Below are 23,299 nucleotides of genomic sequence, written 5' to 3'. Positions count from 1 at the left end.
TAATCACTTCCAAGAAAATTTGTGAAAATATCTCACTCACAGGGGGATTAATCAGCAAAAGCATAATACCAAAAGAAAGGGCATATTACCTCCAGTAAATTCTCCGAAGATACTATTGACCTAAAATAAGCCGTTTTGGCGTTAATAATAGATTACATGTTTTTGGTCATATTTCTGGCAATGGGAAATGATAAAAATCTTTCGTCCGCATTTAATGATAAATATCTCTTTTGATAATAGTCCGATTTCAACAATCTATAGCTTGTTCGAAAGGTATTCGTTAAAGCTGTCTAAAAACATATAAAATGTTATTCTGTATAGTCAATTTCGGCAGATAATTTAAAAAAACTGCAAAAAACGCCATTTTTACGCATTCAAATATTCATATCTTGAAAACTAAACATCAGAATCAAAAACAAATTAATAGCGTTCATACTGTTTTTTAGTTCTTTCATTTAAAATTGGTTTGGATAAGATCGGTTCAGCCATTACTGAGAAACACGAATGAGAATTTGTCCGTTACATACACACACACACACAGACACACACACACACACACAGACATTGTCCCAAATCGTCGAGCTGAGTCGATTGGTATATAAGACTCGGCCCTCCGGGCCTCGGAAAAAATCTTGAAAGTTTGAGCGAATTCTATACATTTCTTTTATAAGAAATGTAAAATGCGTTTTTGCCTTGAGAAACTGTGATCAATGACCTGTTTTGCTACATGAGGTCAACATTGATGGCCTGGGAACTTTTACATGGAGTAATAACAGACAGGTATGAGAAGAAAATATGCTAAATTAGTCAAGTTTCTGTAACGTTCACAGTTTGTACTGAAATGTATTGGGTAACGAAAAATTATTACCAACCGGACAACTTGATTAGTCGCGAGTGTTTTATCCAAACCGTGTTAGCCTTCAGCGGCCAGTCGCGGTCGCACTTACATTAAAAATGTATTACCATCCAACGTATGGGAAAGTGTAACTGGAACTGTAAGTAATACCACGCCACGTGGTCACTGGTCGTCACTGTATTGTAATCATTGGATTGATCCCGATGGCACTCCATTCGTGCTCGGTAGCGGTGTTTACATTCCTATTCAACAGTTGTACAAACGTTACTCTATTTCTACAAAGCCAACTGGATTCTGACGTCAATAAGCCGGCGAAGGTCAGCTGGAATATCGCCCTCAATAGGGAACCGTTGAACCTTGGTGCGCAGCTTCGCTAAAAATATCTTTCATTGGAGCTAATGCTCTAGATGGGTGTGTGTGTGCATGCGTGTTAGTGTTAGCATATGTAGTTGCGTGATTCGATTGGCGACGGGGTGTGGGGAGGTTTTGCTGATTACGAAAATCATTGACATAGACGATTCAGGTCGCTTTGACTCAATGGGAAGAAGTTTGCTTTTGGTATTGTTTGAACAGGGAGTTCCGTCCAGAAAAACCAGTAAAGATATTTTCACGTTTATTTGTTTTCTATTAAAAATAGTACCGTTTACCAAACTTTAAAGTTTTTATTTCGAGACTTGTCCTACTGGAGCTGTAGAGCTAAGTTTTCTTTTTTTGTTAATAGCCCGCCTCTTACCCCCACACCAAAAAAACAAACGGAGCCCCCTGGTAGTGGACACATCAGTTCTCAGCGTACAAAAAAAGGTCAGCACAACAAAACAAAGTTACGAATCGCGGAAACGCTGAGAACAAAAAAAAACAATACGAGACCGACAAAACACAAAATTTGACAAAAAGCTACGGCGAGTACCCAGCGGAAAAGAATCCTTTTAAGGGTCCCATCGTAGCTTAACCGATAGTTCTCGGAAGGGCTCCCCGTCAGAATCTCACACTACAATTGCAGACGACAAATGCAATGTCGTCCACTAAAACACTGCTTAAGGCCAATTGCAGCAGGCCGTGATTCTGAATGTGATATTTATTGTACGGTTCAGGCATGTGTGGGCGTAGGGACTTCGTGATCGCATGTATCAACGTGAAGGACTCGAGCATTTGTACGCTAGCGTGCTCGATCGCGTGTGCGTTTGTATGTCGCGTGTGCTAACGTGTATGTAACTTCGCGTGTATAAATCTTATTTTATAATCGTGATCCTTTCGCGTATTCGTGTGTTTTTGGATGATCGCGCGCAGACCGTGAATATGATACTCAATTTTCGGTGTACGGTTCAGGTGCTAGAAGAAAGTGAGTTCTTCCATATCACTAGAGTTCCCGGTCATGTCGCCAAGGAACGTGTTATCTAGTGTATATGAGCGTCATTTTTATTGTTCTAACTGAAGGCATGGGGCCAGACTGCTAGGATCGAGAGTAGAGACTTCCGCACGGGAACGATTCATGATCGCGCGAGCGGTGGGATAATGTTTGAGACCACGTTTGTAAATTTATAAATGCCAAAACATTCACTTAATTACTGAGTTGTTTTAATTTTGAAACGACCCCGAGTGTAAGTATGTGTGGATCAATGCAATTGCATGGTCGTATTTGTGACCAGGTTTCTATTATCGCGATGGCCACGAGCGTTTGTAAACGTAGGTGGGAGAGATTGCGAGATTGTACGTTTAGAATGGTAGAAAATATGAAATTTATTGTGTTAGTGAGTTAGCATGAATCTGATTTAAGATATACACCCTCATTCTTGTTTACGACGAATGCAAGATTCGTTCGAAAGTGGTTGGTATTCCCGTTTACGATAGCAAAATCAAATGCGCTTACTATTCGTTCGAATCGCTTTCGAACAAATCTCGCATTCCAGTCTACTTTCTACTTCTGCCCAAGTCAGACGTACAATCGAACCAAGTGAACAACAACTAGCAACCTCTCGATCTAGTGTGCATTGTCTCGAAAACAAAGGAAACTTTTAATTTATTCTTGCCATCATGAGTAAAGTTGACGAAAGATCTCTGCTCCGACCCAACACAGCGGTCGTTGACTTTAAATTCTGTTCAATAAGATTGAGTTTTCGTGAAGTGGAATACCTGCTGAAGGTGAAGATGCAGCTAAAGCTCAAGGAGGTTATGTATCTACAGTATCATCATCTTCGCAATGCACTGCTCATATCATTCAACACGTTACCACAAGCCGAACGTTTCGTTTTGCAGAACAACTTGAAGCACGTGGCTGAAAGTGATAAAGTTGGAATTAAGATTCCCGTGTATATAGAAAAAGACTATGTAGATGTAAAATTACATGCCCTATCACCACGTACCCCTCCTGATCTAATCGCAAAATACATTTCGCAATACGGAGAAGTGGAATCCGTTACACGTGATACGTGGAGAAATTTCTTCCCGGGTACACCTAACGGTGTTCTTGTAGTGAGGATGCGGATCGAAAGACCTATCCCCTCCCACTTTATTATAAAACTCAAAACCCACAAAGCTACTATTAATCAAACTACGTTATGCACCCATGAGGGGCAAACTCCTACGTGCAAGTATTGTAATCAGACAGCGCACCACGGACAAACTTGCGCGGAAGATACAGAAGAGAATGCATCTCTACCGATTGCCAACGCAACCTGAACCACAAACGGTTGCCAAATTTGTGGCAGCTGTTCAGTCCATATTGACAACTGCCAAAGCAGCATCCAGCACCCCCGAAACAACTGTAAGTAACATCGGTGATGAAGATAATAAGAATGACGATGGATTTACATTGGTCACCCGTAAGTGCAAGAAGCAGGAAAGAACATCTGCTCGCGTGCATCAAGGCACTTTTAACGTTGATGATCTTGATGTGAAGGACAGAAGAGAATTAAACGGTCCCCATGACGCAGTAGGCGAGCCGCGAAAGGTCTCCGCTCGCAATGAAAAGTTGTGCGCACGAGATGCAACGGACAAACAATAATATTTGTTTTTATTTTTATTTTTTACATATTGTAAACACATAAAAGATCCACGGCTCCATTAAACTACCGCTATGAGCCGTGTCGAATAATCGAAATATATATTAAAAAATCTCGCATTCGTCGTAAAACGAAAAATAAGTCAAGCAAAAATAGATGGAGTTAGAACAAAAATAGAGATTATTTTTAGCATGCATTGATAATGTCAAGGCAGAGTAAATTGATCTAGAAAGCGGGAAATGCAGAGATTTTCTATACTATTGAGTAAATAAAAATATATTAGCCACAGAGAAAAATGAATATTACATGCATCTAAACTACTTTTAGGCGTTTGATGATGTGTTTCGCGTGGATTGGATTTCTTCAAAACTATGTACGTGTTTCAGTTTATTATGTTGGACTAGTTGAGCATTAACTAGTGACTGAAAAGTGTGTTTGAGAAAGAGGTTCCATCCATAAGAGGTTGTCGTCCCTGTTTCTGAAATCAGCGAATCCGGTTCGTTATAGACAGTTATGATAATCGCCCTCTTCGACTGGATTTTGTAACTGAGTGGCCCTTCATATATCCGCGTGCATTCTTGAAGAGTCAAGCGGACCTTCTTCTGATATTTAGTTTTCGTTGTACAATTCACATTCTGACATGATCGCGCGAGTGGTGGGTTAATGCTTGAGAGCGCGTTTTGAAGCTTATAGGTTTATGTTTACTTAACTACCGGGGTGTTTTCATGTTGGCGAAATCGCGGGCGTAGGTATGTGTAGACGATTGTAATGGCATGGTCGCGTACCAGGTTTGTATTATCGCGAAGGCCACGAGCGTTTGAACGTTTGTAACTATATGAGTATAGAGTATAGTAAAGATATAGCGGGTGGGCGTAGCGTAGTTGGTAAAACGATTAACTTGTACGCAGCGCACCTGGGTTCGAGTCCCAACCCCGCACATAGGGTTAAAAAAATTTCATAAGAGATTTTTCTAACCCGAAGAGGCGAATGACCTTAAGGTTAAAACCTTTATAATATAAATAAAAAAATAGTAAAGATATAATAATAAAAGGAATTATAACATGCCAAAAAAGGATGCAAAGAGCTTATTTAGAAGCGTATAAATTGACAGATACTATTTTGGTATACATGAGTAACGGAAAAGCAAACTAATGTATGTACCAAAGAAACAGACTAATGAAGTATAATAGAAAAACACATGTAACGTGCAATCAAACTACTGAAATTAGATGATTCTCATGTGTTGGTAAATTCATTGTACCTTAATTCATCAAATCCGACCTTCCCGAATGAATAGAATCGAATGCACAAATTGAACACCGGAAGTACTCGCCACTATTCTATCATATACGCCATTTCTGTATCCATTCTCTGACCCAACTGTCACAAATACTCAGACAAACACATACACAGATAGACATACGATTAGTACATAACAATTGTACACTAGTACTAAAAACTACAATTATTACAAAACGACAACTAATAGGTTTTTATTTATGTATTTATTAATAAGCCCTCTCGGTCTCCTCGATGCACCACTATCGAGTCGTAATGCAATGTTCTTCGCTACAACGCTTTCTACCTCGGCTAAGGAGTTGCTTGTTATTAGTATTACACTTCTTGTATGATATAGCTGTATGTATGTGACGCTTCTGTAAGCACTGGTTCCATTTTCAACTTGATCAACTGTTCCACCGCACGCACTGCAGGTCTACGACTGGCCTGCGTAAAGTCAATCCCTCACAGAGGCAACAGGACTTTGCTATTTCTATAGAGTCACGTACGCGCTATAGCGGAGCGGCGCGGGTATTTTTAATTTGTTGCTGCTTACAAGCGGTGTGTTTTTGATTTCTGATCTGTACGAGATGAGAAAGCAGACTGAGCAAATAATTGAAATGAAAGGCGCAAAAACCAAAAATACACAGCACATGACATATACACATTGGTATTCAGAATATCATACAAAATAATTACTGACTGAAATTTGGTTTGGGTAGGTGAGAGTTTGAACAGCATGAAAAAGGCCCAATAATTCCTCCCGGCCTTCGCAATTCACCACTATCAAGGCGTATTGCAATCAACGCGTTTTAAATAACAATAAAATCAGTATCAATCGTTGATAACTGGCGGTTCATTCCTATGGGAGGATTGATCAAATCTTTTTTATGGGAGAATTAACACAGTAAACATTCAAATGCCAAAAAACTGATACTGACGTACTAGATACAAACGGAAAACACAATTATTCATGATTTATCATCAACTTTATAAAGAACAGTATGTGGTTTCAGCACTGTTAAGCTTTTTTTTGTCGAATAGTGATATTTTCAACATCGCTTCATATGATAATTTTAAATATGACCAAACAATTCAACTCGAATGTCCGGAACCATACATCCGTCCCAAATAAAATCCAGCAGCAGTCTTTAAGCATAATATACTTTTCGTCTTAGACTAACACAGTGAAAATTGGGTTGATCATCTCCGAGGAATCGACGTAACCTCATTCCTGGAATATACCTGAGATTTCCGGAGTTTGCGATGTTCGATAATATAAGAGCCATCAGTAACCTAGACCTTCGCATTCGTGCAATTTGGTGCTTATTTGCATGGATTCTTAAACTTTTAGGTAGGTTTTAGGTATGATGGTACCGAGTTGTAAGTGAAATTCCTATATGACCACACTAATCAACCCGGTAGCTGCGGAATCGAAAGTCCGATCGGAGTGAAATTTGATAGCAGGCAATGGCAATGCTGTACCTTTCATTTGAAATCATGTTCGGTCTAGAATGTGCTGTGAAATAGGTGTCATATTAACTTAGGAATATGGCAAGTTCCTTCGGGGTGGGGCACCAAGAACTGTCATAGGTGGCCAATGTAGTAAAAGCGACATTGGTTGGACAATAGTGATCGAGACCTGAAAAACCAAGGAATGTTGCATGCAATTTAATATGTTTTGCATTAGTTTGACATCATGTTGATAACAGTTTATATGAGAGTTTACTGTGTAACCGCACTCTTCAACTCATAACTCTGGAACCAGAACTTTGATCAATGAACAATGCAATAGTAACTAACGGGAGCGTTGGTTTGAAACTAAGTTTGTACAAATCGGTTCAGCCATCTCTAAGTGACATTGTTTCACACACATTCAGTGACATTATTTGGTACAGGCCTCAGTTGGAAAGTCAATTTTGCATAGCCTTTTTTATATGAGAAAGATCAAAATAACGTGACATTGCTGATACAATATTGAAGGTATTATTTCCGTGTAGAAGTAGAAACCGTGCACAAAATGCACAGACCGAGCAATCATGCCTTGTCATTTTATTTCCAAATGCAAGCGAATCAAAATTTTTCTGGTAGCACTGTTGTGAATCAGTTTGTTTATTTTTGTTCGCGTATTTTGGATCGATTTTTGTGTATATTCAGTGATTTTTCATTTAGAATAGAGTTTGTGCCCTCGCCTAAGCTGCAGTTATTGATCAATTGACTCATAATTTGTGATTCTTGGTCGTGCGGTGACAATTGACAAACATTTTGTTCTCCCAAAGTGTCGTCGGTAGTGATAGAATCCTTGTGGTGAAACCGTGGATGCATATCGGGAAAGCTTATTCGCGAAGTAGCTACTGCTGCCTACCTGTAGGCGATTCGCAATGGATTCGATCTGCCTGCAGTGCTCCGAGCCGGTAACCACTTTGAATCAGCTGAAATGCCAAGGATTCTGCGACAGAATCATGCATCTATCGTGTTCAACGCTCACTCGTCCAAAATTGGGCATGATTAACGACTCAGCGAATATATTCTGGCTCTGCGACAGCTGTGTGGATTTGATGAAATCCTCCGCAGTGAATGCAGCTTTTACAGCATTGAGCGAAGCGTTCCGTTTGCTGACCGACACACATAAAACAGCGCTTGAAGTATTAAAGGCTGAAATGGAGAAAACCAGAAAATCAGTGGAATCCGCAACGATATTGCCTGCAACTCCCATTTCATGGCCCGTTCCAAATAGAGCTGGAGCCAAACGTGCTCGCGAGACCGAGGATGATAAATTTCTTTCTAAATCCGATGTCCCCAGCCTAACGTGTGGCAAGAAAAAGGGTGATGTAGCAAAGGTACCCACAATCACTGTTCAACCCGCTACTAGTAAATGCTGGATTTATTTGTCGCGAATTGCCACCACCGTTTCTGAAGACGAGGTTGGTGCTATGGTTAAGGAGTGCCTTTCAACGGACGATCCGGTCGAAGTGAAGAAGTTAGTGAAAAAAGACGCAAATTTGAGCGGGCTTAATTTCATTTCTTTCAAAATTGGTGTTGACCCTAAACTTCGTGAAATGGCCCTCAATGCCGAAACTTGGCCGGATGGGATGTATTTCCGCGAGTTCATCGACTTTCGGCAAGAACGTACTAATGACGGGAAGCAGGGGTTTCGGAAAACACCTCGACTGGGATAAATCCATCGCAAATAGCAGTTATTTTAGACTACGCACCGACAATTCGCCTGTTGATCAACGGCAACCGGGACGCACCGTAGAAAGCAATATGGAATCCCCCAATCCTCCCAGCACAGTCGTGCCTCTCGCAGTCAGCAGTATCTTCAGTCGTCCCGGCCCTGTGTCTGGGAATGGAGAGGGGGACTTCCAAATTGCCCTCTTTGGCAAGTATTTTAAAAATAATTTTGATGAATCAACCGTTTTTCCTGATGGAACTGCTTGTTCTAGCTCGAATGCTTCCGACTGTCAATTAATAAGTCAACGATGTCAGCCGTCAGCTAGAAACCTCCTGAGGAGCACTCCAACTTCCATCACGGGTGCTACCAATTCATGCAGTTCACCCGCGCCTTCTGCTGTTAGCAGTCATTCCAGTCGCCCCGGTGTGCATTCCAGACGACGGAATCAAGGAGTGCCGGTCAGCCTTCCGTGCCTAATACCGTCGCCCATCCATTTATACTATCAAAATGTGGGTGGCATGAATTCCTGTGCAAGTACCTATCGCCTAGCTACCTCGGACTGCTGTTACGACATTATCGCATTGACAGAAACATGGCTAAATGAGCAGACCCTTTCCAGCCAGGTGATTTGCTCTGACTACGAGGTTCTCAGATGCGATCGGAGTCCTCTCAACAGCCACAAATCCTCCGGAGGCGGTGTTTTGCTCGCTGTACGTCGTGGAATTAAAGTTCAACACATAACAAATGATGCTTGGAGCAGCATCGAACAAGTATGGGCAGCGATAAAATTGGGAAATCGAACATTATATATATGTGTGGTTTATTTCCCTCCCGATAAAATTCGCGACTCTGCACTAGTTGATGCTCATTCTGAATCATTGACTTGTGTTGCTGCGATGGCGCAACCCACTGACGAAATCATGATCCTCGTCGATTTCAACCTTTCTACAATAAAGTGGCGTTCCATTCATAACGGATTTCTACAACCCGACCCAGACGAATCTGTTTTTCATCCTGGCAGCATTACTCTTCTGGATGGCTATAGCACGGCTACACTTCTGCAGATTAACAGCACAACGAACGAGAACGACCGGATTTTAGATCTATGCTTCGTTAATGCCAGAGATCAATCGCCGCATATTTCCACCGCCCTCGCCCCGCTAGTAAAGTATGTTCGCCACCATCCGCCTCTACATCTTACACTCCAGGACGTACCGCCTATGAAGTTTTCGAGCCACGCGCCCACCGTGTGTTACAATTATAAGCGAGCCGACTATAGCAGCATTCTGAATATTTTACAAAGCATTAACTGGGATTCTGTGCTAAGCAAGGATGATGTGAACTCCGCCGCTGAAACGTTCTGCCATATAATGAGCTACCTTATCGATCGTCATGTCCCAAAGTGTAATCAACGAAGTGATCAATTCCCCTGGCAGACAGCCGAGTTACGTCAGCTAAAAACTGCAAAAAGAGCAGCATTACGAAAGTTTACCAAACGCCGTACCTTACATGAACAGCAGCGATCGAATTGAAGGCGTTCAACGAAAATTTATACGGTATGCTCTTCGACGCCTGCCTTGGCGCGATCCTTTTCGTCTACCAAGCTACGAGAGTCGGTGTCAACTCATCCAGCTCGATACCCTTCAGCGCCGTAGAGAAACTGCAAGAGCCTTATTCATCTCTGATCTTCTGTCAGGACGCATCGATTCTCCAGATTTACTAGAGCGTGTCAACATCCAAGCAAGGTCCAGAACGTTACGCGGAAACGTTCTTCTGAGAGTGCCGTTTCGACGAACTATTCAAACAGCTAATGCCGCTATCACGGGACTACAACGCCTCTTCAATCGTGTGTCGCACCTGTTCGACTTTCATTTGTCTCGGATATCTTTAAGAAAGCGATTCCTGCAGTTTTTTAAATGTAATTAGTTTAAGTTTCCATCATTGGGGCCGAGTGCGGCCTGTTGATGCGTGCGATAAATAAATAAATAAATAAATAAATAAATAAATAAATAAATAAATCAAGCATCCCTAAGCGCCAGTATCCACTACTACGACACATCACTTTGCTAGCTCGAGGTCGACCGGTCCAACTCGGCTGCTGCGGTGCGGTTACTCCGAGGGAACGGCCACACAGCACAGGAAGTATTTATCAGGTGCAGGACGTCAGTGTGGTGATTCCCATCAATAGTGATCGAACCGAAGCGCGCTATACTAACTGAGCTTGTTAGTACGGTTCGGATACGACCGGGAGCAGGGGAGAGCAGCGACGGCTTCATGCTAATGTGATAATTTAATTTTCACATTGATTTTGTTCAACACCTACGGGTTACATGTAGAGCGTTTTTATCGAATGAACTAAATTAAATAGGTTAACCAGGGGAGCCGAAAAGAGAGGCAACCGCTACCGGTACCTAAGTATAATTCATCAACGGAACGGTGAAAAAAATATTAAAACTTTTTCGTTCGAAAATGATGGGGACATAATGGATATCAGTTGGCCGTTTCCTTGGCCGGCGGAAGCTAGTGGGGAAAATTCATTACATGGCCTGCTATTTCACCACCGATAACGGTAAGGTTGCGACAACAAGATAAACCAATCGCCAGACTTCGCCGGTGTGGGCTATTTTCATATGAACCATCTTCTTAAACAAGCGGAACAAACAGACCATTTGGACTCTTAACACTAAAAAATAACTTGATCAAAATCGCTGCTGTCCTCGCAGTGTTATAAGTTGATGAATTCTCTTCTTCCAATGCTCCATCTCTTAGTATATTAAATCGCGTAGTATATTAAGTCCAAATGAAAGGACAAATTACTCAAATATAGTTACATTCATGTTTTATCAGTGTTCAAAAATATTTCAAGTCAATAAAGTTAAAGAAGAATTTCATTTTTCATTGTTAGCTGAAAGTATCCCTGGCATCGCTGCTTCAATCAAACTGCTAGCCTGACTAATTTCTGTGGCCAAAATTTGTCTAAATCAAAAGTTACAGCTGTTAATAACATCAAATTTCACTTCTTGGCTATTATATAATAACTATTATAATATAACACTATGAAGTTATTTCTTAGGCTTAAAGAAATTATCTGAAATAACGCAATCTTGTATTCAGGCCCACAGAAATTACTACAATTCCATCAGAGCCCTTGTTTCACGAAAAACACAACAAGTCTAGTGTTGACGTGTGTAGGTCGTCGTACAGCCTCATTGTCTCAGTGAGATGTCAACAGCATAATTGAAGCAAGGATTCCCAACACGGATGGGTGAGAAGATGCTCGGAGCTTTTTGAGATTCCGAGGCCTTCGCAGGAAAAGCAAAAACTAATCCAATTAATTATACGAAACATCTAGACAGCTGTATTACAAAGACCCCCCCCCTCCCCCTGTTGTTAAAGTTGAGCATTTTAATTGGATTGATGGCAGTCTGCTACTTGTCTGCGAGCTCCCGGAAGGGTTTGCTTGTGAATGATGGGCTCGGGTGCTTCTCTGAAGTGCTTGTCTCATAGCTGTTTGACAGATGGATAACGTAATCAGGTTGTTATCTGGGAACGATTTGGAAAGCTTTCAACTATTATGTTCTCAAAGTTTTCTCGATTCCATTAGTTTGTGTGAAGATGTTATACGCAGACCAAAAGAAGCGGTATTTGAGAATTGTTTCCAAGCAAAGTGAAACATGTTCTCCGGGAGCTGATCCAAAAATGCTTCGCGCAGTGTCCCTGATTTCTATACAATTCATCAAACAGGTGAAAAAACAAATATGTAAGTTCTAATTAGTCCACAATCGAAGAAATACGCAAAATATAGTTTTTCAACTAAATGATTGCATTTTATATCGATTTACGATAAAAGTCCTTCCTTTAAATATTTATAAAATATAATATATTGCCCAGTGTGGACACCTTCGATTAATTACTAGCAATATAGTTATATTATATTATATTATATTATATTATATTATATTATATTATATTATATTATATTATATTATATTATATTATATTATATTATATTATATTATATTATATTATATTATATTATATTATATTATATTATATTATATTATATTATATTATATTATATTATATTATATTATATTATATTATATTATATTATATTATATTATATTATATTATATTATATTATATTATATTATATTATATTATATTATATTATATTATATTATATTATATTATATTATATTATATTATATTATATTATATTACATTATAGGGGTACCCGGGGCTATTAGGACAGTGGGGGTAATTCGGACCCCCTCGATTTCTCAGAAAAACTTCAGACTTTCTGACTATCGTACATATTCGTGGAACCGCTATTCTGAAACATTAATTTTGAAAGCTGAATTTGATTCTTTGTTCTTTGTAGAAAGGAGATACAACATGTTTCGTTTTTTTTGCCATTCTCAAAACAAAAATTCTTATAATGGAAAAACCGTGATTAAAACAACAAATAAAAGCGAAAAAAATATAAGGTGTTTTGGAAACCTTGAGGCTCCTATTGAAAACACAAATATTTTCGAGATGTTCACCACATTTGTGCGAAATGGGCGAACGGGGCTATTCGGACCACCTATTCCGTCAACCACCGTTCAGCGGCTTCTGGCTGCGCACACCATTGCACACGCCACAACAAAGAAAATACATAGGTCGGCAATCGACAGCTGTGACATACCAGATTAAGTTTTTGTAAAGGATTTTTTTTTGCTTCTTAAGGAGTCTCTCTTATAAATATTTTATAGGTAAACATAATTCCATTGCAAAAAAATTCAGGGAGGTCCGAATCACCCCTACATTGTAAAAGGATGGATGGAAAAACGTAGAGGTTTGCAAATCGTCGCCTAGCGCTGCCATTGAGTGATGAAAATGAACCTTTATTGGCATCAAAATGTAGCTGAGGTTTCAAACTAACAATTAGGACCTATGGCCGGTAAATTTTCTCACATCTATCCACCTAAAAGGGCGATTTGCTTAAGTAGGTCCGAATAGCCCCGGGTTCCCCTATTATATTAGATAGTCGTTGTATCCAATTCTGAGAAAGACAATCACTTAAACCACATTTACGTGACTTCTCTTTCTGCTCTTCTTCTAAGATTTTTTATATTATTTATTTATTTAATGAAGAGCTGAAAAAAAACAAATCGAAAGCAAAAATCCACATTTAAAGCAAAATTGAAAACTGGAATATCGAGAGATGAAAAAATGGAAAATAGAAAATAGAAAAATGGGAAAATAAGAAAAATTAGCATAAGTAAAATCGAAAAATGCTACTTTAATAGATGTAACATTGAAAAAAAGATTTAAAAATGGTAAAATTAAGAATGCAAAACAGAAAATGGCAAACATATCAAAATAGAGAAATTACAAGAATTAAAATGTATGTTAGAAAAATAAAAAATTTAAAAATAAAAAATTACAACTGACGAATTGCAAAATTGAAAGATGGCAATTTCAAAATGGAAATGATGAAAAATGGAAAGTTGAAAAAGGGAAAATTGCAAAGTAAAGAAATAAAAATGGAAAAGCGTATATTAAAAACAAGTAAAATTAGAGAAATTAAGAGTAAAATTAGAAAAATTAAGACCCGGAAAAGGCTATTTTGCCTTTTCCGGGTCTTAATGAGATAAAAAAAAGGAAATTGAAAACTAGAATTGGAAAAATGGAAATAAGAGACTTTAGAAGAATTTAAAAAATGGAAAATCAAAACCATTAAAAATTATAAAATTATAAGAAAAACATGGAAATTTCACAAATAGAGAAATTTAAAACTTCTTTTTCATATATTAAATAAAGAGCTTAAAAAACCAAATCGACAAAAAACTTCACTTTTAAAGCAAAATCGAAAAATGGAAAGTCGAAATGAAAAATTGTAAAAGGGTAACCTCAGAAATGTAAAAATGGAAGATAGAAACATGAAAAATGGGAAAATAAGATAAATTAGTATAATTAAAAAACATGAAGCTGATGAAATGGTAAAATAGAATTAAAAAAAAACAGGAAAATGGCAAAAAAACAAAATTGAAAAAATTAAAGTGTAAATTAGACAAATGAAAAATAAAAAATTGAAACATAGAAAACTTGACAGTTGACGAAAGAAAAATTGAAAGATAAAATATTCCAATATGGAGAATTGAGAAATAAAAACTAGAAGCATTATAATCTAAAATTAGCAAATTTGCAAACGGAAAATTTCATAATGAAAATGATAAAAAAGTGAAAAATTGGAAAATGAATAAAGGGCATATTAAAAGCTGTACAATGACATAAACCCGAAAAAAGTGAAATTAAAAAATGGAATATAAAAAAATGTAAAATTTAAAACTAAGCATGGAAAATTAAAATTTGAGATCTTAGAAAAAAGAATTTAAAGCATGAAAATTAGAACAAGGGAAATGCGAAGTTGAAAAATGAAACGGCGAAGAAAGGGAAATAGATAATTGATAAAAAAGTTAATTGAGGCATGGAAAAATATTAAAATTTGGACTTTGATAAATAAACACTTGAAAGACTTCGAATCAAAAACGAAAAATGATAAAATTGAAAATCAAAAAATGGAAAACTGGAATATGGTGAATAGAAAGCTGTAAAATTGATGAAGGGAAAGTTGAAAAATAGTAAAATTGAAACATAGAAATTAAAGAAATAGTTTTAAAATAGAGAAATTGAAAACTGATAAATGAAAACATGCAAATCAGGAAAATTGAAAGAAGGAAAGAAAAACTTGAAAATAGAAAATTGAAAACTAAAAAAATAAATGGACAATTTAGAAATCGAAAATCGGTAAATTGAATTACTGAAAAAGTAAAATGAAAAACGAAACATTGAAAAGATATGAATGGAAAAAATAAAAATGAAAAATAAAGAAATAGAAAATTTAAAAACACGAAAATTAAAATACGGATAGGCGAAAAATAGATAAACGAAAAATTGAAAAAATGAAAAATATTAAATTGAAGAAATGGAAATTTTAAATATCGTAATTGGAAAACAGAATATTGTAAAATGGAAAAATCCAAAAATAAAGAATTAAAATTGAAAAAAAATGGAAAATTTAAAAATGGCAAATGGAAAATGTAAGAAAAAACTCATAAAAAAACGAAATTTGAAAATGGAAAAATGACAAAATTGGGCATATTAACCCTTTCTGCTTATTTAGCACAAATGTCCCTTCCAATGCAAAATAAAAAAAAAAAACACATTTTTTTAAATTTTAGCATGATTTGGATTTTTAAACTAACACAAATACGCTTAAGAAAGGATTTACTCAGTTTTAACTTGCTTCGTCTGCTAGAGCCCATCAAGCATATTTTCATAAGAAGCTGCCAAAATCGCGTCCAAAAATTATCATTGTTTAGGCAGAGAAAAATCGGGGTCGATAAAATTGGTTCTTCATGTATTATTAAGTGAAGGTTCGAAAAAAATTAAATGCAGTATTACAAATTGCAAGAATAGAAAAATGAAAAATTGTAAATAGGCAGGTGAAAAAATGTTAAATTGAGAAATAAATAGAAAATAATGAGAAAAAGAAAAAAATGGAAGCTGAAAAACGAAAAAAATAGAAGCAATAGTCTCTTAAACAAAAGAAAACTTTCAAAGCGAAACTTAAAGATGAAAATTTTAAAAATCAAAACAACACTTAGAAACAGAGAATCGTAACACGTAAAATTCAAGCAAGGGAAATCAAAAACTGGAAAAAAGTAAAATTGAAAGTGGATTATAAAAAACGGTACAAACAAATAAGGGATAAACAAAAAATTTAAAAAATGAAACTTTGGGTAAAAATGTGGAATCGAAGAATTGAAAAATGGAAAATTGAACAAAGGAAAGTAAATTTAAAAACAACAGAGTTTACAATTTTCGCATTCGTGAACAGAATAAGGCGATATTTCACCTACTTCGACCAGCAATAAAAAAGCAAACATACGATGTAACATTGTTTGCTCTCTAACTTTTCTCGACAAGACAGCATTGGATCTTATCTTTTCGCGGTATAATATGAGATGATATTTTCGCGCCTAATGTAAAACTGCCGAATAACTAATGGTTTCGTAAAAATTCACAAAAATGAGTAGATACAGATCCTTAGAATGAAAATACTGCAATAATGTGGGGAAATAAATTCTATAATGTAATATATTAATGGTTTTTCTTGAACTTAATTTATCACGAGGTTCGAAGCAGCGAAATTATCAAGCTTCCATACTGCATTGTCAGCAAATTCTCGCAATTTCTTGAAAGGTGAAAAGTTGGGTCGGTGCCTACTAAGGATGAAAAAGCTGTGCGATAAACTGCTTGTCGTGAGAATGAGCGAATATTTTAACCTCTGAAAAACAATGAAGTTGAAAAATTAAGAATTGAAAACAAAAAACCATAAAGTGGAAAATAAACAAATTAAAACAGGAAAATGAAACGAAATGAAAAACATAAAGTGAAAAACTGGGAAATTATATTACGACGAATTGGACAGTTCAAACTTGAAAAAGTGAAAAGAGAATTGAAAAATTGAAACATGTAAATTAAAGATATGGATGTTCCGAAAGCGAAAAAAATTAAAATTGAGAAATGGAGAACTGAAAATTGAAAGGTTGAAAATGGAAAACTACAAGAATGAAAAATTGAAGAATGAAAATTCATAAATTACGTAACTCTTTTAGAGGGCGAGGGGGTACGACAAATTGTACCATATTGAGACATATGGGGGAGGGGGAGTAAAATAGAACATTATGTAACATGTTTTCACTGAAGAATATAATTTTTTTTTAAGAAATAGGGGATGGAGAGGAATTTGTGACAATTTGTTACATGGCGGGAGGGGGGAGTTAATTTTAGGCAATTTTTGCGTTACGTAATTAATGAATGGTCCCAAAGCCGAGAAATAAAAAATGAATAAATGGACATTGAAAAGCTGAAGACTAAAAAATGAGAAATTGATAATCAGAAAGTTGAAAAATGAAAAATTAAAACGTTGAAAATGAACAAAAAGCACAATTGAAACATGGAAAATGTAAAATTAAAAAACTTAAAAAACGGGAATAGGAAAATTGAAGTAATAGAAAACTTAAAAATTGAAAATCGAACATATAAAAATTGATAAAGGAAAATGAAGAATAAAAAAATTGAATTTTATAAATGGAAGTTAAAACTATTGATAATGAAAAATTAAGAAAGGAGAATTAAAAACTAAATGTGAGAATGGTAAATGTATAATTGAAAAAAGGCAAAATGAAAAATTTAAAAACAACGAAACAAAAAAAGAACAATCGGGCAAAGAATAATGGAAAAATTGAAAATAAGACAAGCTATTTGCGAAAATTTTAAAAATATAAGATGGAACAATGGAAAGAGGTAAATTGCTAAATGAAACAATGCAGAATTTAGAATTTCTTGACACTTTGGACTTACAAATTGTGTATTTTTTCACCTTCTAAAATTTCCATTCTAGACATTCAGGATTTTGAAACTGTGTTCAAAAAGTAGAGAAAAAAATTCCAATTTTTAAATTTTTCAGTGTTTCCAGCAAATTTGATTTTTTTGACTTTTTCCGTCCTTTTCAAATCACTTTAGTTTTCCCCAACGATTTTTTGCAATTTTTCGACTTCGTAGCGTTTTTGGATGTGTTTAACTTTTTGAATATTTTGAAACTTTATGCTGCCATTCTACGCACAATTGTACCACAAGGTAATTATGTATAACGATTGTAGGCATTTTAAAATTTCCTTTTTTTATTATATTCATATAATTTTTTTTAACCATTTTATTTTTATTTTGATTATAGTGGTTAGAACCTTGTAGTCATAAGCCTCTTTTAGGCTTAGAAACATTTCTTTAGAAAAATCTCTAATCCTATGTGCGGTGTTGGGAATCGAACCCAGGTGAGCTGCGTACAAGGCAATCGATTTACCAATTATGCTATGCCCGCTCCCAATTTTTTAACTAAAAATTCGAAGTTTAAGAATATTGTCAATGATTTCCCAACTTCAAGTCGATTTTTCTATAGGAAGAATTAGGAGTTTTCTTTCAACACTTTTTTTGTTATTTTTGTTAATTTCCGCCGATTTTTTGAATATTTAGCCAAAAAGCTCTGTTAAAAATACAATATTCCTCCCTGAGGAGAAAATAAACCAAAAAAAAAAATGGCGCATAACCTGCCTGTAAAGTCCAGGGATTTGCGTTTAGATTTTGTGTCCTGAGAATCTGGCATTTAACGTTCTCAAAAATAAAGAAATAAAAAGAATGCCAGCTTGCAACATGTAATTAGTAGGCAATGGACGTTGTTTGGGCGGATGAGTATTTACCATTTTACGCGAAATAAATGTAAGAAACAGAATACAAGAAATGGCAAAATGGGTTATTTATACTTTATAGCTGAATTCCCACGTTGAGATCACGACCAGCTCAAACTATAACGTCTTTACAATTACTAGACAATAATACTCTTGCCGCCCAAACAACGTTCATTATCTTCTAATTACAAGTTGCAAGCTAGCATAAACTCCTCAATTGCATTTTGGTAAACTGAGTATATTTTCTTGTCCACTTTCCCTATACCAATGTTTTTTACATTTCAACTTTTGCACTGAGTCGATTTAACCCATTCATGCCCATGTTGTTTGTGGACAACAACGTTTTTAAACACCTATAACTTTTGATTGAGGCAAGATTTGCTCACAAAAACAAGTAAGGCTTTCATTTGAGTATTAAGAGTTATAAAGATCAGCTCTAGAATTGAAGTTATTGCAATTAGTCGGATTGAACTCCAATGGAGCAGTGCTGCCAGGGCCCGTTTAGGTTTACGACGGAAAATAAATTTTTCATATAACTTCGTTATGTTGCAATATTAGTGAAAACTGATAAAACTTATCAATTTAGACTATTAATGGCTACGTTTTTCACGCAGTTGGACTATTGTAAATACTCTAGGAGACTTGTACTGAGCATTGGAAGGTAAAAATTGAGCAGCTTCTAGCACTGCAAGGAAAGCACCTACCTTTCTGAAAAAAAGTTTTTCGAGTTTCTTGACCCCACCGTTTTCAAGGAAAAATAGTTTTGAAACCCTACATCCACTAGAAAAAAGTTGGGCATGAAAAGGTTAAGTAGGATTTAGTGAGTTCAATGAGAGATGAAACTTGATAGGATGGGAATTTAACGCTTTCAGTTCGCCAAAATCAGAGTCTATCGTAGAAGAAATGATTAGAAGAGCAGCCCAATTATTTCAGCAGTATATCCCCAATCTGCCATATCGGAACCGAGTTTTTCTATCCTGTTGTCTAATTGATAGGTGAATATTTGCATCCTAAGTGAAGTCTATTAGCATCAACGGCACGAGGTAGAATGTGGGCGCCTCTGGTCCTTAGCATACTGGCTCCGGAGCGATACGGAAAAGATGCTGATGACGGACAAACATGATAATTGGAATTGACGATCCGTCCGTGCGCAGCTGATGCCTCCAGCACCAGTATCGATCCCGTCGCGGAATAGCGCGTAGGAGTCTCTGATAGCATCTGGTTAGAGATCCCAACTGTTTAGCCGCTGCGTCGATAAGTTGAACAGCGATCATGAGTTATCCCATCACGAATGCCAAATTCGATTGTGTGCTTTAAACAATGAGCAAAATTTAAAAATATCCCCTCCCCACCAAGACAAACTGTGCCAGTCGCGAACCAAACAAACAACGCCGCAGTTCAAAATGTTATCTCCGTACAAACATCAAACGTGCGCGTGAGTTGAATTAACCCGACAACTCTTCCTGCTGCTGGCCAACCGGCACCGTTCCTTGGCACAAAATCTCTTCCCAAGAGTCGCTGGTTGGGGATTGAGGCTAGCAACTTTGTGTAAACTATACACATATATCTACACCACCAGTTCGCTTGGGTGGATTACTCCACCGCAATATCGGTTACGGTGGGTGTTAGGGGTGTGGAGAAGATCTGACTGGAGCAAACAGCAGATAAGTCATCTTACGCCGTAAAGTGACTGGAAATAGAGCGATACACGCAAACAATGCACGGAAAAGCGATGGAAGGAAAATTAGCGAAGCCAATTCTACCGTTTTGACAATTTTTTGTTAATTTGCCAATTCGTTCAGTGTTTGAGAAGTAAGCTTAACGGAGCGGTTAGTTATCTGTAGTTAGTGAAAAAATGAGAAAAGTAATGAAATATTCGTATCTGGAACACGCGACCGAGAACACAAAACCAGAAAATGCAAGTGTGCTGTTGAGCGTGAAATTGACATAAAATTTTAAAACTTCAATGTCCTTTTCAAAAGATGCAAAATTACTAGTTTGCTCTAACAGGCAAAATGCTAAAATTGTTTTGAAGAAATTTTGCTGAATTTTTTTCCGTGTAATTTTTCTACTATGCAGATTGAACTCTCCGTGATAGAGGTGTCAAAATTATCAGAAATTTCAGTGTGTACACATGATCTTAGCAGCCGTTACTCAAATTTGCGGGGAGGAAAGAAGCATACACCGAATAACCTTCGTTTTGATTGACAGAGTGTTGTATTAGAGCTGATTGAGTACAGGGATAATAACGCCTTTAATTCTACCCATGTTTCGCAGCATTTGTTTTGCAAACATTGACGTTCACTTGCTTATCAGTGTCAAGTGCATTGAGAATCTTTTCGAAACATTTTGAACACTGACTGATAAAATACCAGAAATTTTTGCAAAAATGCTGTAACCAATTTGTACTACAATGATTCATTTAATATTGATCCATTAAATCACTCACCTTCGCGCGCCTTTAGGTAGACCGTGTTGGCCACGATATTCTCTAATTCCATGAGTTCCAGGTTGGCGGCCTTTTGTTGATAGAATCTTGTCCACGAAAAATGCGATACCGCCTCGGTTGCTGGTCTACGCGCGCTTGTTCGGCTTGGTTGGTTCACCCAGCACCGGCTGCACCGAAATTAATAATTAGAAGCTCGCCGGTGTGCTGATTGTTTAAGTATGCCGTTACGGCCCCCAAGTATATCTATGGCACCAAGTATGGGTGGGCCGCCGGTAAGCGAGGGGGAAAAGTTACAAGACGGCAATCAGTAGGAATTTACCAGCTGCCAGACACCAGCCGCTCAATCTGGGTTCCAATTTGCTCTAATCTTCTGGCGATTATCTTCACTTGATGATGGAATGGATAAACATTTGCCTTCCTGCTCTGACGGTTGCCTCTTTCTTCCTCTTTGACGAGGCGAAAAATCACTACGATATTCCACTTGAGCGCGGTTAGCGTGCGTATTTAATTAAGCACTCATCCGCAAATTTTCAACTGGTTTCTGTTTCTCTTTTGCCACAACACACAGACACAAGATCACGCGCAGCTTGAGCTCGAATTGCGTAACCGGGGGATCTTCCTTCATTCGCGGTGATTGCGGTACATCATGAATCTTGATTTCCCTTTCGAAACCGAAAATGCTCTATCGAATGGAATCAACTGCCGATTGCATTGCCCTTTTTTTCTTCAAATCTTATTCTTCAAAGCACCACTGACACATACACGTGCACCTTTGCCAACTCGGTGGATTGCGTGTCTTAACCTACCACCATCACGACGAGCGATTCGTTCCGCACCATTATTGCCCGGAACCCGATGGGCCTTTGTTTGTTAATCACTTCTCCGTTTTCACACGCAGCACCCCGCGAGGAATACCGGCAAAAAATGCCGAATTCGGTTCGACCCCGAGTCAGAAGAAACACTGTTTCTTGGTCTGCAATTCTGCACGCAGTTGTGCGTGTAGCCCGAGAGAACTTCGATGGCAAAATCGACGACAGACCGCGACCAAGCAAGCGACCGTGCGACAATTAATTTAAACCGGCGCCTCCGAGTAATTAATACGCGACGTGTGTAATCGAACACAATGGGGCTCGACGCGAGGCGAAAAATCGGAACGAGCACGCGCGAATGCACCGCGATCCTCGGTGCGACGACGATTTGTCTTCTCGATTTAGATGTCACTTGTGGGGTGTGTGTGTGATTCTGAAAATGAAAGAAGAAACAGAGAGAACGAGTCGTTAGTGTTGATGAGTGTGAATTCATAACTATAGTCGCAACGAGCATTCTGAAAGTACATTGACATGGTGCGATTTGATGTACGTGGGTTACTGGTGTTATCTGGGAGAGATAATAATCAATAAACTTTTACGTAAAATTGAAGTACGTACAATAACGTTACACGAAGGTCAAAGTAATTCGACCTTCGGAAAACATAATATTTTGGTATGGTAAACATGAGGTTTTATTAGATTTTATTTAATCATTGAAGAGTTTTCCTACTGAACCTGTAGAGCTAGGAAAGGCCTTCCTATCAGAATCACTCGCTGCAATTGCAGACAAGACGGGAAATGTTACCCACTAAAACACTGCTTAAGGTCAATTACAGCGGGCCATGATTCTGAATGTGATATTCATTGTACCGTTCAGATATTTTGATCGTTTTTAAAAAGAAGATATATCTACAATGAGTGACTCTCATTGTTTACTTTCTCTTCTGTTAATAATTCGGTCGCTTTATCGTTTATCATTCAACTCTTTACATGATGTGCTAGTCAAAATCACCCTCTTTCGATCTGTATCGTAAAATAAGCGAATAGTGCTATAGTCATGCCGCAATAATCGAAAGAGAAAGTAAACAAAGAGAGTCACTCATAGTAGATATGTCGTTTTGAATAAAAGCTCTAGATATGTGCAGGCATAGGGACTTCACGATCGCGTGTCATCGCGAGAGACTCGAGCGTTTGTACGTTAACGTGTTTGATTGCGTGGACGTTTGCATGTCGGTTGTGCTAGCGTGTGTGTACCTTCGCATGTATAAATTCTATTTCATAACCGGGTGCTTTTCGCATATACGCGTTTATTCTTAGATGATCGCAAACCGGTCGTGAGTCTGATACTTAATTCTCGGAGTACGGTTCATATGCTAAAACAGAGTAAGCTCTTCCAGATCACTAGAGTTCCCGGTCATGGTGACATGATTGTCTG

General features: G+C 37.5%; 1 protein-coding gene across 6 annotated transcripts in view; it reads right to left on the bottom strand.

Annotated features, from left to right (window-relative positions):
• Nucleotides 1-23,299, bottom strand: part of LOC131677373 (G protein-coupled receptor kinase 2) — a 208,763-nt gene that overhangs the window by 162,114 nt on the left and 23,350 nt on the right. For all 6 annotated transcript variants that reach the window (XM_058957150.1, XM_058957151.1, XM_058957152.1 and 3 more), the window contains exon 3: nt 21,056-22,297. In XM_058957150.1, the coding sequence (XP_058813133.1) occupies nt 21,056-21,107 (52 nt within the window). In that variant the 5' untranslated portion in view covers nt 21,108-22,297. The remainder of the gene's footprint in view (nt 1-21,055; nt 22,298-23,299) is intronic.

The sequence above is a fragment of the Topomyia yanbarensis genome, chromosome 1 (assembly GCF_030247195.1).
Source record: "Topomyia yanbarensis strain Yona2022 chromosome 1, ASM3024719v1, whole genome shotgun sequence".
In the NCBI taxonomy this organism is placed as follows: Eukaryota; Metazoa; Arthropoda; class Insecta; order Diptera; family Culicidae; genus Topomyia; species Topomyia yanbarensis.
The sequence above is the reverse complement of the archived record's forward strand: the minus strand, read 5'-3'. Positions and strand labels throughout refer to the sequence as shown.